This window comes from Cydia splendana, chromosome 5 (assembly GCF_910591565.1).
Source record: "Cydia splendana chromosome 5, ilCydSple1.2, whole genome shotgun sequence".
In the NCBI taxonomy this organism is placed as follows: Eukaryota; Metazoa; Arthropoda; class Insecta; order Lepidoptera; family Tortricidae; genus Cydia; species Cydia splendana.
In genome coordinates, this window is record NC_085964.1 from 10,458,351 (window position 1) to 10,472,764 (window position 14,414).

Sequence of the window (14,414 nt, forward strand, 5' to 3'; positions counted from 1 at the left end):
TAAGTGAAAAGAATAACCATAAATGTTTGAATTCGTTACCTGGTAAGCGATATACGGAGTCGAAATGTTGTCGTTGATCTTGATGGTGTGCTTATAGTCGGCGAGCAGGTCCATGATGTTGGCGATAGTGGAGGGCACCCAGCGACGACGCTGGTTGTAGAACTCGCTGAAACCTTCGGGGCAATGCGTGTACGCGTCCGACGCGGCGGAGTATTCTACACGGTATCCGCGCTGGAGCAGCAGGGTGCACAGCCAACGATCCTCTCCTGTGATGGAAGAGAAGTTGGAGTATATTTCTAAGTCTTGGACGTACTCTTTACAGCCATTGTGTGATACAGAACCATATCCCAAATCACACGTTTTCATTTTAACATGATTACAGCGGGCTATTTTATTGTCGTCCGTCTATCGCCGAAATATAGAAATCGCCTACAGTTTTATTTATCTATCTAGGTTTCGAAACGCGATTCTTCTTCTTCTTCATGTACCTCTCCAAAGGTAGTATAAGTCTGAAGGTTGCCAGTCAGCATCAAAGCAAACCCAACGCAAAAGAAACGCAAGCGAATTCTAATGAAGGTATTGATCAAGTTAAACGGTTAACAAATTTATGGCATTATATTTACACCTGTGTAATGGTTATTTAAAATACCTTGATCGTATTGTACGTAATGCCTAGCTTCATCTGATCGTAGCGTGTATTTCTTCATAACGTTGTCGTCCATAAGAGCCTTGCCTCTGAAGAGCGAGAAGCAGCCGGGGCTACAGAGTACGCATCCGATCATGTGTTCCGTCGCCTTCTGCAGCCAATGGCCGATGGCGTACTCGAACATCTGATACCACACCATGGGGCCTGAAAATATTTAAATTTGGGTTTAGTGACTAAACCGAACATCAAAATATATATTGTAGTTATTTATTTTTTCTTTGGTTTGGTTATAAAATTAACACAACATGGCGAACTTAACCTGAAGTTTTGATGAGAAATTAAGATTTTTTAGGTACAAAGCTAACCAAAAGGCGATAGATACCACGCAATCTATTACAGACTACGGATTTTCAGGTTTTTATTTCAATCCTCCGGAATTCACGCTTAGAATAGTTGGAATGTAGAATGTGGTAATGAAAGAGCAAGCAAACAGACAGAATTCGTTACCTGTTCCAACTGGATGAATACGCCCGCAAGCAGCTCCAAGATTCTTATTCTTCTTCATCAAATCGATAAGCAGTCTGACAGCATGAGGCTGGAAGTCGATGTCTCCGTCCAAAGTCAGAAGATACGTGTTTTCAGCCATAACGTCCTTTCGGTCCACGGATATCGGCAACTCCATTAGACGGTGACCCAAAAGGTAGTACATGTACATCACCTAAGGAAATGATAATATATTTGTATCTACAAGTTTAAGTTTAAGTGTCTATTACACGAGGGATATTTTGGAGCCAAGCAAAAATAAATCTTAATGACATGATTTTTAGGAACTTATAGAAGCATATTAATGATAATGGTTGCTTAATGACTATTTGATGTTGTAAAAATCCTCTAATTGCATGGCCCAAGCCACAAATGGCCACGGATCCCATACACGTGACTAACCTAGCGATATTAATTTTGGGTACCTGAGACCAACGTTTCCTGTGACGAATCTTTGCTTTGTCTTTAAGATGGCAAATCATTTTTGTCTTTCCTGGCAGCACCCACGACAACCGCCCGCCGTACGGAGCCGGGTACTTCTTCGGTGGCCGGATTCGAATGCTGGTTTGATGTACTTCGGAAGCAGCTTCATCAAGTGTATCTATGAGAAGTTTCACGAATCGATTCACTTGAGAATCGTCATCGCTGTGATCGGAAATTTCGAAAGCGTCGTCTAAGAAAATGTGAGCTGTAAAGAAATAAGTAGTTACTTTAATATGGTATCGATTTTTAGGCTTTGCAGGGCGTTACAGTAGAGTTGGTAAATTTTCGCCAAGCTAGCCAGGTATTTTCATTATGTTAACATACAAGTTAACTCACTTTCAAATTCATAGTAATCAGGATCCACTACGCGAAGGTACTTCTGAGCGACACGCCGCGCGCACTGATCTTCATCCAACCTGAGGATCGACTTCAAGAACTCTATCATCTCGTCTTTCGTTTCGTGCCACATAGTAGCGCATGCGTATATTCTAGTGATTTGGTCTGAAGACTTGATGGTTTTGGGAGAAGCACCAGTGTTGTCTGACTGTACTGAGATGGTTTCGTAGTATTCGTCACCCTTTTCTTTCTCGATTTCGGCAAGATCCTAGAATTCATAAAACACATGTACCTGTACATATAGTCAGTTATTTTATCTTTCAAATCTAAATGACATATGTAGTATCAGATAATTTATATAAATATTTCACGTCTATTAGTGTCACTGAGATTAGTAATATATAGGTACCTACTCTATATAGATAGACAATTCCTGGTTGACGAAGAGAAACTATTGACTTTTAACCTTATGCTAATACTTATTTTACTTATTACTTTACCTCAGTCTTTACATCTTTATGGTCATCCCTCTTTCTGTTGAGCGCCATGCTTTGATCAATAAGCAGTCCATTATACATTGGTAAGACAAACAATTTCTCCGTAGATGCCAAACGCTCTGCCTTCGGGGTCCAAATGTGTATCGTTATCCACGTTTGCGATAGAAGCCATAATAACCACACCCAAGCCATTTGGCGAGAAATAAAATCGCTTAGGGTGTAAACTGTAAATATTTGTAAAATATATTATTTTTACTGGTCTAAAAAGCATAGAATTACAAAGTCCAAAGTAAAAGCTTGAAGTTACCTGGTGGGCTTTCAAAAAACAAATAATCAGGTATGGTTCCGTGGAAGAAACAGTTGTCCCCATTCCTTATTCCACAAGCAGCGATCAAGAAGTTCACTACCAGCGGGATGACTAGATTGATAGGGAACGCATAACTGAAGCCTTGAATGAGGATTTTACACGCGAACTTTCCGAAAATGTAACAGAAGTATGCAGCAAACATTTGTATAAGCAGAACGTAGAAGGCAGACTTGTAAACTGCTGCAACCTCTACCGAGTCTCCGGTCAGTGTGGCATTTACTAGATCAGGAATCGTCGTGCCTCCTGTTTGAATTTGTATCTGAAACGAGACGACATTGAGTAAGTTACGTACCATGTTTAAATACAATTATAATTTACAATATAAGGCTCCATTAAGACGCTTAGCCGCACAACACACCTACGATGGTAAGTACGTATTTATATATGTGGTTTGCCGAGGTTGGCTATAATCATCTAAATAGAGCAATGCTATACTGTTATACCTCTTCAACTACGATATTATGTGGCCCAAATCCAGCATTGAACAGTTGGAAGAACATCGCCGGATCGTCGCCTTCCATCCATATGCTGAACAGAATGCACATCAAAAACAGCATTATTTTCCATATGGACATGAACTGGTAAGTAAAATATCTTGAATGATTTAACTCTTCTTTTAGTCTGCCTAAGCTTTTGATTATACCTGAAACAAATAGTTAAAATAAGCTTCTTGTTGGAAATGTAAGTAATGTTTTGTGCGTTACATAATTTTGAGTATCTTACCAATGGGGCTCTGTCTGGTTACGTAGTTCTCCCACCATCCCAAGGAAATGCATAAAGACGCGATCGGTATCAGCCATAACACGGGCTTATTTTCCAACAAAGGCCACACAATAAACCCGGTGACTTGTGCTACAATAGCGGCCATGTCGACGATAACTTTCATGAACCGCTTCGAGTCTCGCGAGTTTCTTGAGAGTAGGCCCAGTATCGCGGGGATAATGCAGAGACAATTGGTTATCATAGCGCCTTTGACGACGTCGAGCTCTGGAAGTATCTTGAAGAATAACAACCCCAGACCTATCGTGTGGAGTGACTCTGCAATAAACACCTGTAAAAGAAAGCAAGCAGTGTTTTAAACAAGTCTTCTCGTTCAGATTAATGAGGATAAACGCGCAAAACTTAACACAGATAGCGCTAGCTGTATATTCCAGTAGTCGCACCCAGCCATTTCCATGTTGTTGTACCTAAAACTAGGTCTAGGTATGTAGGTATAGCGGTGAGTTATGGGCGCCATATGGCACTTAAGAGCCAACGGGAGTGGTCATTTCTCCATACAAACGTACTCCTCGTTTTCCTCCGTGGTTTTTGAAGCTAGAGCAATGATTTTTTCAACACAGATTAATATTGTCAATATCTGTGTCGGACCGTTTTGCTTTTTTTGATATTTTTGTTTTTTAAGGCGCTAGAGCCCTTCAAAAATGGCCTAATTGACTATGCCGCAATGAGAGGCGTGGCATTTAAAACTGATATCAATTAGCCAAAAAAGCAAAACGGTCCGACACAGATAATTTCATAATCATTTAGATTTCCAAATTTGGTTACGATTGGTTAAGTTTTGGAGGAGGAAACAGAGGAGTACGAAACCTCGATTTTTGAGATTTTTACGCAGGATTTTTCGCCTTGTCCTTATCGCACTACTTTTAGGTGCCGCTTCCGTTAGCGAGACGGGTATATTTACCTAAAATATTTAAAACTCAGCTCCTGTTTCGTCTTGCTATCATGGTCACGTTTTCCACCCTGTTGAACTTACCACAATGAACTGTGCACTCGTCGGTCGTCTCGAAGACTTGAAGAAACATATCCTCACGGCGCGAATGACTGTTCCTATTTCTGGGATAGCGAACGCCGCAAGGAGCGCCCACATCCATGCCACTCGTTCTTCGTCCGGAAGGCTTACTATAAATTGCTTGTCTCTACCTGGAAAATAACGTATGGTGATGTTTTAATGTAGTAACTTGGCAACATTAAAAAAGATAGGGTTCCATAACTGAAGGATGCCAACGGAACCTTTTTCTAACTAAACCCTAAGTTTCAGTGGTCTGATACGTATCTGGCCAGTTTTCCAATTTACTACTATGATTGTCTACTTGCTTGTCTAAATAAGCACTAAGTAAGTTTTCGCAGAAACTTACCTAAATTTCTATTACAATAAGCGAGCCGCCTGTCTTTCTTGAGCTGTGACGTCATGAACAGCACCGTCCCCTTGGCGATGACCCCAGAGCCAAGCACCACCACGAACGTGACGGCGTAAGCTAATATCTTGAGCAGTCGCACTGTGAACTCGAGACATTTCTGGCTCTCCATGGAGCCACTGTCCTGCTTCGGCGGAAATTCTCGGAACGAGTCCCATCCTTTCGTTTCTTGCACCGTTCTTTGACTGAAATTTGAGAAAGTTGTTTGTGAATTATTTGTGCAATCATACAAAACAAATAAACAATAGGTAGGTACCTAGTTAAAAATGCCGGTGGTGTTAAACGCTTTAAGTACGTACCGTCTTCCTCAATGCCAAACATTGCCTGACTTGAAAAAACAAGTATTAAATATATAGGTAGGGAGCTGTTTGGTAGAGAATCTTCAAGCCTAAAAATGTTTGGCATGGTAGATTAAGTAAATCGAGCACCGATAACGCGGTTAACTCGCTATACCAGAACGGTATGTCATCTGTTTTGTTTAAGGGTAGGTAAATAACCCATAACATTGTGGTTAAAATTACTATAAAATAGCTATGATACGAAATATTGGCTACTCGGATTAAAACCTATTACCAGTCGGCGAATGCCAACGACGCAGACGCAAGAAAAACAACTTTCACACGCACTACGCTACGGTGATGAGAGTCATGAGAGAGAAACCTGTGTGTTGTATCTGCTCGACTCGATACCGCAACTTCCTTCCGACTGTGTGTACCTAGTCTTCGTCGTCATCTACTTTGTCGCGCAATGTTCAATTGTTTTTGTTAATTAACCTCTTTCACGCGATTAGGCGCGTGCTAACTTGAAATGCGATCGCACTTTTCTCAGTAAATCCGTTTCTAATCGTACTGATTATAGGAAAAAAGTTGATTGACAATGATAAACTATTGATGTTATTCGGTTATAGTATTAAGTATTAAGTCAGGAATGAAAATAAACTTTTCAATTTTCTGAATAAAAATATTTACGAACAGCGAGCTGCAAAAGTGTATACCCACTTTATGAATGGAATGCACTATTGCAACTGAATTAACCTACTACTACTATTTTTACTCTATTAATACGCATTAAAAAAAAAACTTTTTTAAAACCGTGGATACAGAAATTCATCATGTGCGATCCATTGTTTTATGTTAAATACTGTCTGTTACCAGAACTGTTACTAAACACGAATATGAAAAACAAAATTGAACGAGAGTAGGCATTATGCAGTTATGTTATCTTCATTTCCGTAAACGGGGCAGGCGTGTTTCTCAGCGACTTCATTCTTGCTTAGACAACCGGCACAATGTTGTGGTTTCGACACTGGGCGGTTCGGTACCTTAGTTGTGACAGTACAGGGGGGGTTTACGTAAGGTAATAGCTAGTTGGTCGGCGGTAACCCAATTAACCATTACAACGGTCGCAGTGCATGCCTCTTGATCTACCATCGACGAACAACGAACCGTACAAACGATTATTAATTATAAGTGCAATATAATTTTCGACATATCCTGTTTAATCTTATTAACAATCAGTTAGTGCAATTCGTTAGGCAATTATTTAGCAAACATAAATAAATACATTTATTACATACCTATAGAGATTATTGGGTGCAAAAGAAACGGGAATAACATTAGATTACGCTAATAGAAACATAACATAAAAACCGACCTGAAAACCTTTCTGGATCAAACTATTTACTGATCTTGAAGAAATTCAGTAGATAATACCTATGTCCGTGTCCGTCTGTCTGTCTGTCACCAGGCTGTATCTCATGAACCGTGATAGCTAGACAATTGAAATTTTCATAAATTATGTATATCTGTTGCCGCTATAACAACAAATACTAAAAAGTACGGACACCCTCGGTGGGTGAGTCCGACTCGCACTTGTCCGGTTTTTTTTAATATTTTTAATTAATCTTTATTTATCTTTTATCCAAGTAAATACAATTTTTTTGAAAATGTTTTTATAAACGCACCCATTTACTTATTATTTGAAAATATGAATGAATAGGTACTTATCGATAGTTTTTATTTGCAACGATACAGTGATTATTTGGTACTTTCATGGTGTCGCCACCAAGCCAGCACCAAGCTGTGCACCAAGCGAATGAAATTAGAAAGTTGTGCATTGATTGATTACATTTAAGTGATACGTAATGCCTTCCATCAAACTTGTGCAGACATTAAGACAGGTATTGTTTTGTAATTCTTACATGCTGTATAATTAGTAAAATTAAAATACGTAATATTCATAACCTGTAAATGCTACAGTAATGTAAAGTCCCGTTGCTATACAACGAATTGTTATTATTTGGCGCGTAAATTTCTTCCTGGTCGTCCTTCTCGTAGTAACTTTTCCGATCATGATCACTCATTATGAAGAGAAAACACAACGATCACTAGAGATATTACACTCAGAGACACATCACTGAAGAGTAAAGGAAATTTGCAATAAAGTTAGCAAGGGCCACTCGGGAGCCTACGACGGTACGTGTCCTGCCAGTACGAATATTGTTCAATAACTCATTGTTATGTGTGATTGAGGACAGCAAACGGTGCGATCGCAATACCGACTGCTTGGCCAGCGTACGACCACCACACCGAATGGTGATTCGCCATCGTTCATGTGTGGACAAAATATTAATATCTTGTTAGGACAAAAACAATACGATTCAGCAAACTCATATTTTATTTAGTTCAGTATGGATTGGCACGATACATTAAATAATTGGTAGTATGTGCACTCAAGGTAGTAAATAGTTATACCTAGGTATGTACAAACAGCAACACTAGAAATTGTCCATCGGTGGACTTTATACCTTATTACAAACCACCGATGGACAGTTAACAGTGTGGGCGATGGTAAAGGCATTAAACATCCGTAATTGATGAAGTCTTCATTAAATAACAGTCTGTCTTCATTAATTAACAATCGGGTCTTCATTACAGACCGTAACAGTTTTATACATCGTTATTACCTCCTGCGTGGGTGTACGAGTAATTAGCAATAATCCAGTGCGTTTATTAAATAGTTATTTTGGTATACAACGAATGTATAAAAAACCTGCGCTAATTGTTTACCGCTTAAATAAATGGCTAGCATCCCTTGACCCTGTCTTAGTTACCACTTTCGACAAACTTTCAAGCAATTCCTTAGAAATTGTGCCCGATGTAAACTAATTATGTAATTAATTATTAATCGACTTCAAAAACGGACGTTCTTAATTCGCTTGTATTTTTTTATGGTTGTTGTTGTTACCTTAGAACTCTGTCATTTTTAAACCGAGAGTTATTTTATAGCGACATTTGTTTAAAAACCAAGCATTGCGAAGTCAGTTTTATTCTATTAATTTTTTTCCCTATGCGATTGTAAGGAAGCACTGTGCAGTGAGTTCTTCGTTCTGCAGCAATGGCTACGGTACGTGAAATTATAGTCAGTGTTAGCCAGTTAATTGCCAGTATGATCGCGTACGCCACTCGGCCCAAGTAGGTACTTACAAATCAAATGAAAGTCACTCTTCTTTAATTTCTTTCTTCCGTATTATTAAGGATAAGAGAGCACTAACTTATTAATTAGTCTAAAATACCTACTTTTGATACAGGGGACTAGGCGGCGGGCTGACCATAGAACTCGATTCCCATCGGATTGCCTAATTATTCAGACTGTTGAGCACTTTACCTAAAGTTATTTTGACAATGAATGTGGTATTCACTGTCAAAAACACGAGATGCATACGAACATATCTAAGTACTTCAACTGTAAAGCCTGACAACAGTTTATTTGACCCTCGCCATTTTGCGGATTTTCAATGGTACTAATTTCTTTTACTGGCAACAAGTACTCTTTGACAACGAACGTTGGATGTCATCGAATGTCACCGATGTAAACAAACGGAAAATATCTACGAATATATTCAAATATAAACGATTTTATTACAAAAATGCCAAAAAAAATTACCAAAGATGCGAAAAAAATTGTAGTGAATGCAATCAAATACTTACAGCTTAAAAAAGACGAAGGATTACATAGCATTCCAATAAACAATGTTTTAAAGTTGGTTGTTGACATGACCGGTATTGACATTATATAGTGCGGTTTAATTGAACTGGTTAGTTGTTTGGTTTAAACTTTAATATTTCATTTAAGGTTTATGTAGATCGACGATAAAAATCCTATAATCGAATTGGAGACTGAACGTTTTATAATCGAGGTTGGTGGTCCTGAAAGCGACACAACATCTGATGAAAATCAGACTTCGTCAGAGTCAGAAAACGAAGAATATATAAATATTGAATATTTAGAATCAGATTTTGATGAATAGGTAAATTGAAAGAACCGAATTCTCTGTAAGCAATGTTTTGACATTATACGAGTATCAACATGAAGCCAATGCCCACTACCCCGACTATACATGACGTACGCACATTATTGCCATACGTAAGCTGTTTGCAGCGACACTATCTCAGGGTTAAATAAACTGTTGTCAGGCTTTAAATACGGATTACTTATAGTCCCTGGTGTTCACTTAATTATACGGCAAATGATGATGATGGAATTTCCTTTTGCAGAGTTGCTCCTTTTTACTCACAGATTGATATAGGAAGGGGAGCCAATCGAATTTTTGATGCAAAATGTTGACTTAAGGGGTGGTGCCCCCCGAAATTCGTAATAAATAAAGTTTTGCTATGTGGTCAAGTTAGGTATCATTTTCGTGTAACTCAAGGATGCTAAATTCGTTTCTGATATTTAATTTATACGGTTTCATATAAATAATTTGAAATAAATGAAAAATAAAAAAATCTATTTTTTTTTTCCGAATAAAAGCCTATATTTTTCTTATTTTAATATGCACACAATAAAATAAAAATACTAATTAATAATGTAAATATTGACTAATATTTAAATTATTTTTCTCCGTATAGCAACGTCCCTTAAATCGGATTACGTTGTGCACCGAGCATAAGCAATGTTAAAGTGTGTTTAAAAATATATAGGCAGCAAAGTCTTTAAAATACGAAATAATGTAATTATTAGTCCATATCCCTTATTTTTCTTTTAATTTACTCGATAATGACACCAAACTTAATGCAGAAACCTAAACAGATGCTTTCATAAATTTATGATTGTATGGGACAAATCATCCTCAACCTTTCAACCACACCGCACCAAAAATCAAGGTGGCTCCCGTTCCTAAAATGATCTAAGGGTTCTAAGGACTCACTATGCTAAAGGATATCTCATCATCATCAAACGCCGTAATTCTCATAGCTGTAACTCAAAGATATGTACTATTCAGTGAGCTGGTGGTCGAAAGTAGGTCTACATTTCATTTTTTTCTCTACATTTTTAGACATAAATATGCCATGTGTATACTTTTTATAACGAGGAATAGTAGGGCTTTTTCATGAAATTTTTATTTTTTGTGTATATATAAAAAAAAGAAATATTTTGGCATTTATTCGGAAATAAATAAAATAGAAAAATTTTATTTTTCTTTTTTTTTCAAATTATTTATATGAAACCGTATAAATTAAATATCAGAAATGAATTCAGCATTTTTAGCATCCTTGATTTACCCGAAAATGATACCAAACTTGCGCACATAGCCAAACTAAATTTTTTACAAATTTCGGGGGGCACCCCCCCTTAAGTCAAAATTTTGCATCAAAAATCCGGTTGGCTCCCCTTCCTAAATCAATCTGTGAGTCAAAAGAAGCAACTCTGCAAAAGGAAATTCCATCATCATCATCATTTCCCGTATATCACACTTTTTTGTCGTGTACGCCACGGACTATTACTCTCAACTTTGGTTTAACCTAATACACAATGATTCAACGGATTATCTGGAAAGCTTCAATACATAAGACCTCCAAATCAAAGAGTGGCGATATCTGAGATACTTTTTATTGTTATATTTATATCTCATGAAATCGAGGTCAGCATCTAATTCCAAATCGTGCATTAATAAAATGGCATGGCCTTCCTCCGACTCGATCCAGACTGTCGCAAGTATGAGCGACGTGTGAGCCCGCGACGCCTGCGCCGCGCGTTTCCGAACAATAGATCGCTCAATGTCGCGCGAGCTCACGAAAACTTACGAAAGACCTCACGTCAATCCATTGCAGTAGACCCAGCAATCTGTAGCAATTTAAACAATACTAGACTTTATCTCAAAGCTCTAAGACCTAAGCTGTGTTATTCATAAGTTAGTAAACCTGTAGATGTATTTCGCTGATAGTGTTGTAATGTCTGCAGCAACTTCGATACAGATTGAGCCTGGAGCGAATCGTTAGTAATCATCATTACTGGACCTTATGTCATTTGTCGTCACTTTGTCAGTTATCAACACTTTATGATACTTGCATTCTCGCGCGTTTGTCTCTTGTTTTTATATCCGTAATAGTTTATGATGACATAGCGTTGCTGTTGCAGGCTGCAGCAGCATGAAACAGGAGTTCAGGAATGTTACTGTCAATTTTATTGATAAACTCCGTTTAGGATTTTCAACGTCGCGCGTCGTCATTGTTTTATCAAGGAAATTGACAGTGACATCGCCCGATTTCCGTTGCTGCTGAAGTCGTAACCTTAACGATGTAATTCAAATAAATTGCACAGTACCTAATTACAAAGAACTTAAGTATAATATGTTAATAAATAAAATTGAATTTAATACTTAATCCTTCATAAGGGAAAAATTAATGTTCTTAGTAATAAATTCATGTAGGTACAGTCAAGTGTAAAAATATGGGTGCACACATCATACTCAAAAATATGTTGCATTACCTCTATGTCAGCTAATTAAGAATTATGGGACATATTTTTGAGAAGTTAGGGTTATATGCACTCATATTTTTACACTTGACTGCACCTACCTATAAAGTATAAATTAAGCACCAAAGACATTAATAAAGTGCTATGGCAAAATGTACCTATTGTATTGAGTATCGAGCCATCGTACGGTAAAAACCATAAACATGAACTCGGCGCAATGTTTGTTTATTAGTATGCGGGCCGCAACATCTTCAGATTCTTATCCAATGCCCAACCTTAGAGGTCAACGACCATAATTTCGTTCGGGTAAAAGCTCCATAAAACGTAATGCATGTCGGATTCCCATATCTGTAGATTTTGTAACAATCGTGCCTTTTCTAAGTCTCTGGGTAGCTTTTTTACCTATTTGTAAACTTGAGCTCGTAATGTCGTTTATTTCAAGACGTAATTTAACTTTTGATAGAAGTATTTGGCAAAAAAAAAACACGTATTTTAAATACCCCATTAATATATAATATACTTAAGGGGTCATCCATTAATTACGTCACACGAATTTCTAGGTTTTTTGACCCCTCCCCCCCCCCCTTGTCACATTTGGTCACATTTGGCAAACCCCTCCCCCCTAGTGTGACGTCACATTTTTTCTACGAAATCGCCAAATCGAATTAAGTAAGTACCTAAGTATTATTAATATTTTATCAAAATATTTTTGACGATATAAATATTAGTAATTTTATAACCCAAAACTGCTTAGGAAAGAGAATTAAAAGAATAAAAACGATTATTATTTTAAAAACTTGTTATTTAAATGTACAGCGAATAAAATAATAAAAAAAAAAATTCGGTTACTGATGAAGTTAAAGTGACGTCACAAAGTTTGTGTCTCCCCCCTCCCCCATGTCACAATATGTCACATTTTCTTGACCCCCTCCCTCCCCCTAAACGTGTGACGTAATTAATGGATGACCCCTAATAGGTAATTTATAGAAAGATGAAAAAAAATTGTGATTAATTTTTGACCAACTTGTCTATTCAACCTAATTTCCATATTGGACTCGTTAAATTTGAATAAGTACAAGTTTTTAAAGGAACTCATTTTCAATTCGCGCAGCTGCTGCTAAGTTTCTGTGTCTAATAGTAAATTAGTAACCTACTAAATACATTATCTGCATAGAACATCGTAGAACATCAGCAGATAGCTATTCTGTTCACGTATGACCCTTGTCGGTTAAGGTCCTATTGCACGTAGCCATGGCGGTCGGCGAAAGCAACTGGAAGTTATAGTTCTACATTATGATAACAAAACTGAACAGTGCCAAAACTAGTATTCATTTAGGTCAATGTATTACAAAATAAGATTGAATATAACTTTATGAATGATAAGTTGTATGTAAGTTTGTATGATAAAGAATCGAGTTGGCCGCAAAAATGTGGCGCAGCGCAGCGAATAGATCGAAAGTTGTGTCGCTGGAGTTGTCAACCTTGGCATTTGAGTGGGTTCCGGGCCGGGTGACCGATCGGTGAACGTGAACAGAGAACAAAAAGAAACAGCCAACTATGACTTGCTTTAATATTATTCGACTATTTATTGATATACTTACCTATTAATTGGAATATCTTATTTTGCCAACCTACCCAAAGCATGAGTAAGGAGAGCAATGATATACATACTACATATATGCCAATGATATTGGAAGTAAATTAAAACTGTAGGTAGGTATGATCATTTTCTCATAAACAGTAAGTTAACGACCGACGTAAATATATTAGATTGCCGTGTATCAATGTTCTGAGAGATTTACTAAAGAAAACAGGTACAAGTCTCGTTTTGTTACGAAGATAATGAATCGAGAAAGAAAACTTGAACGCCTACCTATTTGAAACCGGAACTAGACTGTCGGTTACAGCTTCCTGTTGCTTTGTATTGCTTAGCAGGAAATAACGAGTGTATGCAAACAGGAATGTGTATGAAATAAGGAGATAGATTATCATACTGTATTGGGTCAGTCTTATTTGTGCTGTTTACGAACAGTTGTGAAACAATATCGTTTTAATCAGGGGTCACTTGCCACCGATGCAATGATGACTACACTGGGAACTATTCTCATCTAGCACATTACGAAAGAAACTCAGCACATTGCAATGCAATAAATTAAACTGTTAACGATCCGATTACAGCATTTTTTTAATTACTTGTTTAACATGGCGGACATGTTACTCATTATTAGGTACTTAAGAAGAAAAACAACATCATATTGTTACCGTTACACAAACGGAATACCTACACTTTAGTACATTATTTATACCTGGAAATGGTAATGTTATATGCGCAATGTTTTTGTCGTTTTGTTACCAAATATCCACACTTTCACTCTGTAATCGTGTTTAACAAATTCACATGGTTCTCATTTCATGAGGCACTACATGAGCAGTTATTATTATATGTTACTGTTATTATGTCATAATCATATTAAACATATAACATAATGTGAGATGTTTAAGTAATTCACTTTATTATATGCACATACATATAATACTTATTCGTGATAGTTCTATGTAACTAAAACTAAAACATAAAATTGTAACCC

General features: G+C 37.3%; 1 protein-coding gene across 3 annotated transcripts in view; it reads right to left on the reverse strand.

Moving 5' to 3' along the window:
• LOC134790647 (chitin synthase chs-2) overlaps nucleotides 1-14,414 on the reverse strand; it is a 34,682-nt gene that overhangs the window by 7,426 nt on the left and 12,842 nt on the right. For 2 of the 3 annotated variants that reach the window (XM_063761511.1, XM_063761510.1), the window contains exons 3-13: nucleotides 5,008-5,252; nucleotides 4,626-4,792; nucleotides 3,596-3,923; nucleotides 3,316-3,515; nucleotides 2,813-3,131; nucleotides 2,509-2,729; nucleotides 2,009-2,276; nucleotides 1,615-1,877; nucleotides 1,154-1,364; nucleotides 650-850; nucleotides 40-266 (exon numbers count right to left, since the gene is read on the reverse strand). In XM_063761511.1, the coding sequence (XP_063617581.1) occupies nucleotides 40-266; nucleotides 650-850; nucleotides 1,154-1,364; nucleotides 1,615-1,877; nucleotides 2,009-2,276; nucleotides 2,509-2,729; nucleotides 2,813-3,131; nucleotides 3,316-3,515; nucleotides 3,596-3,923; nucleotides 4,626-4,792; nucleotides 5,008-5,252 (2,650 nt within the window). Of the gene's footprint in view, nucleotides 1-39; nucleotides 267-649; nucleotides 851-1,153; nucleotides 1,365-1,614; nucleotides 1,878-2,008; nucleotides 2,277-2,508; nucleotides 2,730-2,812; nucleotides 3,132-3,315; nucleotides 3,516-3,595; nucleotides 3,924-4,625; nucleotides 4,793-5,007; nucleotides 5,253-7,310; nucleotides 7,559-14,414 lie in introns of those variants that run through there. The other variant, XM_063761512.1, reaches the window with a different exon arrangement.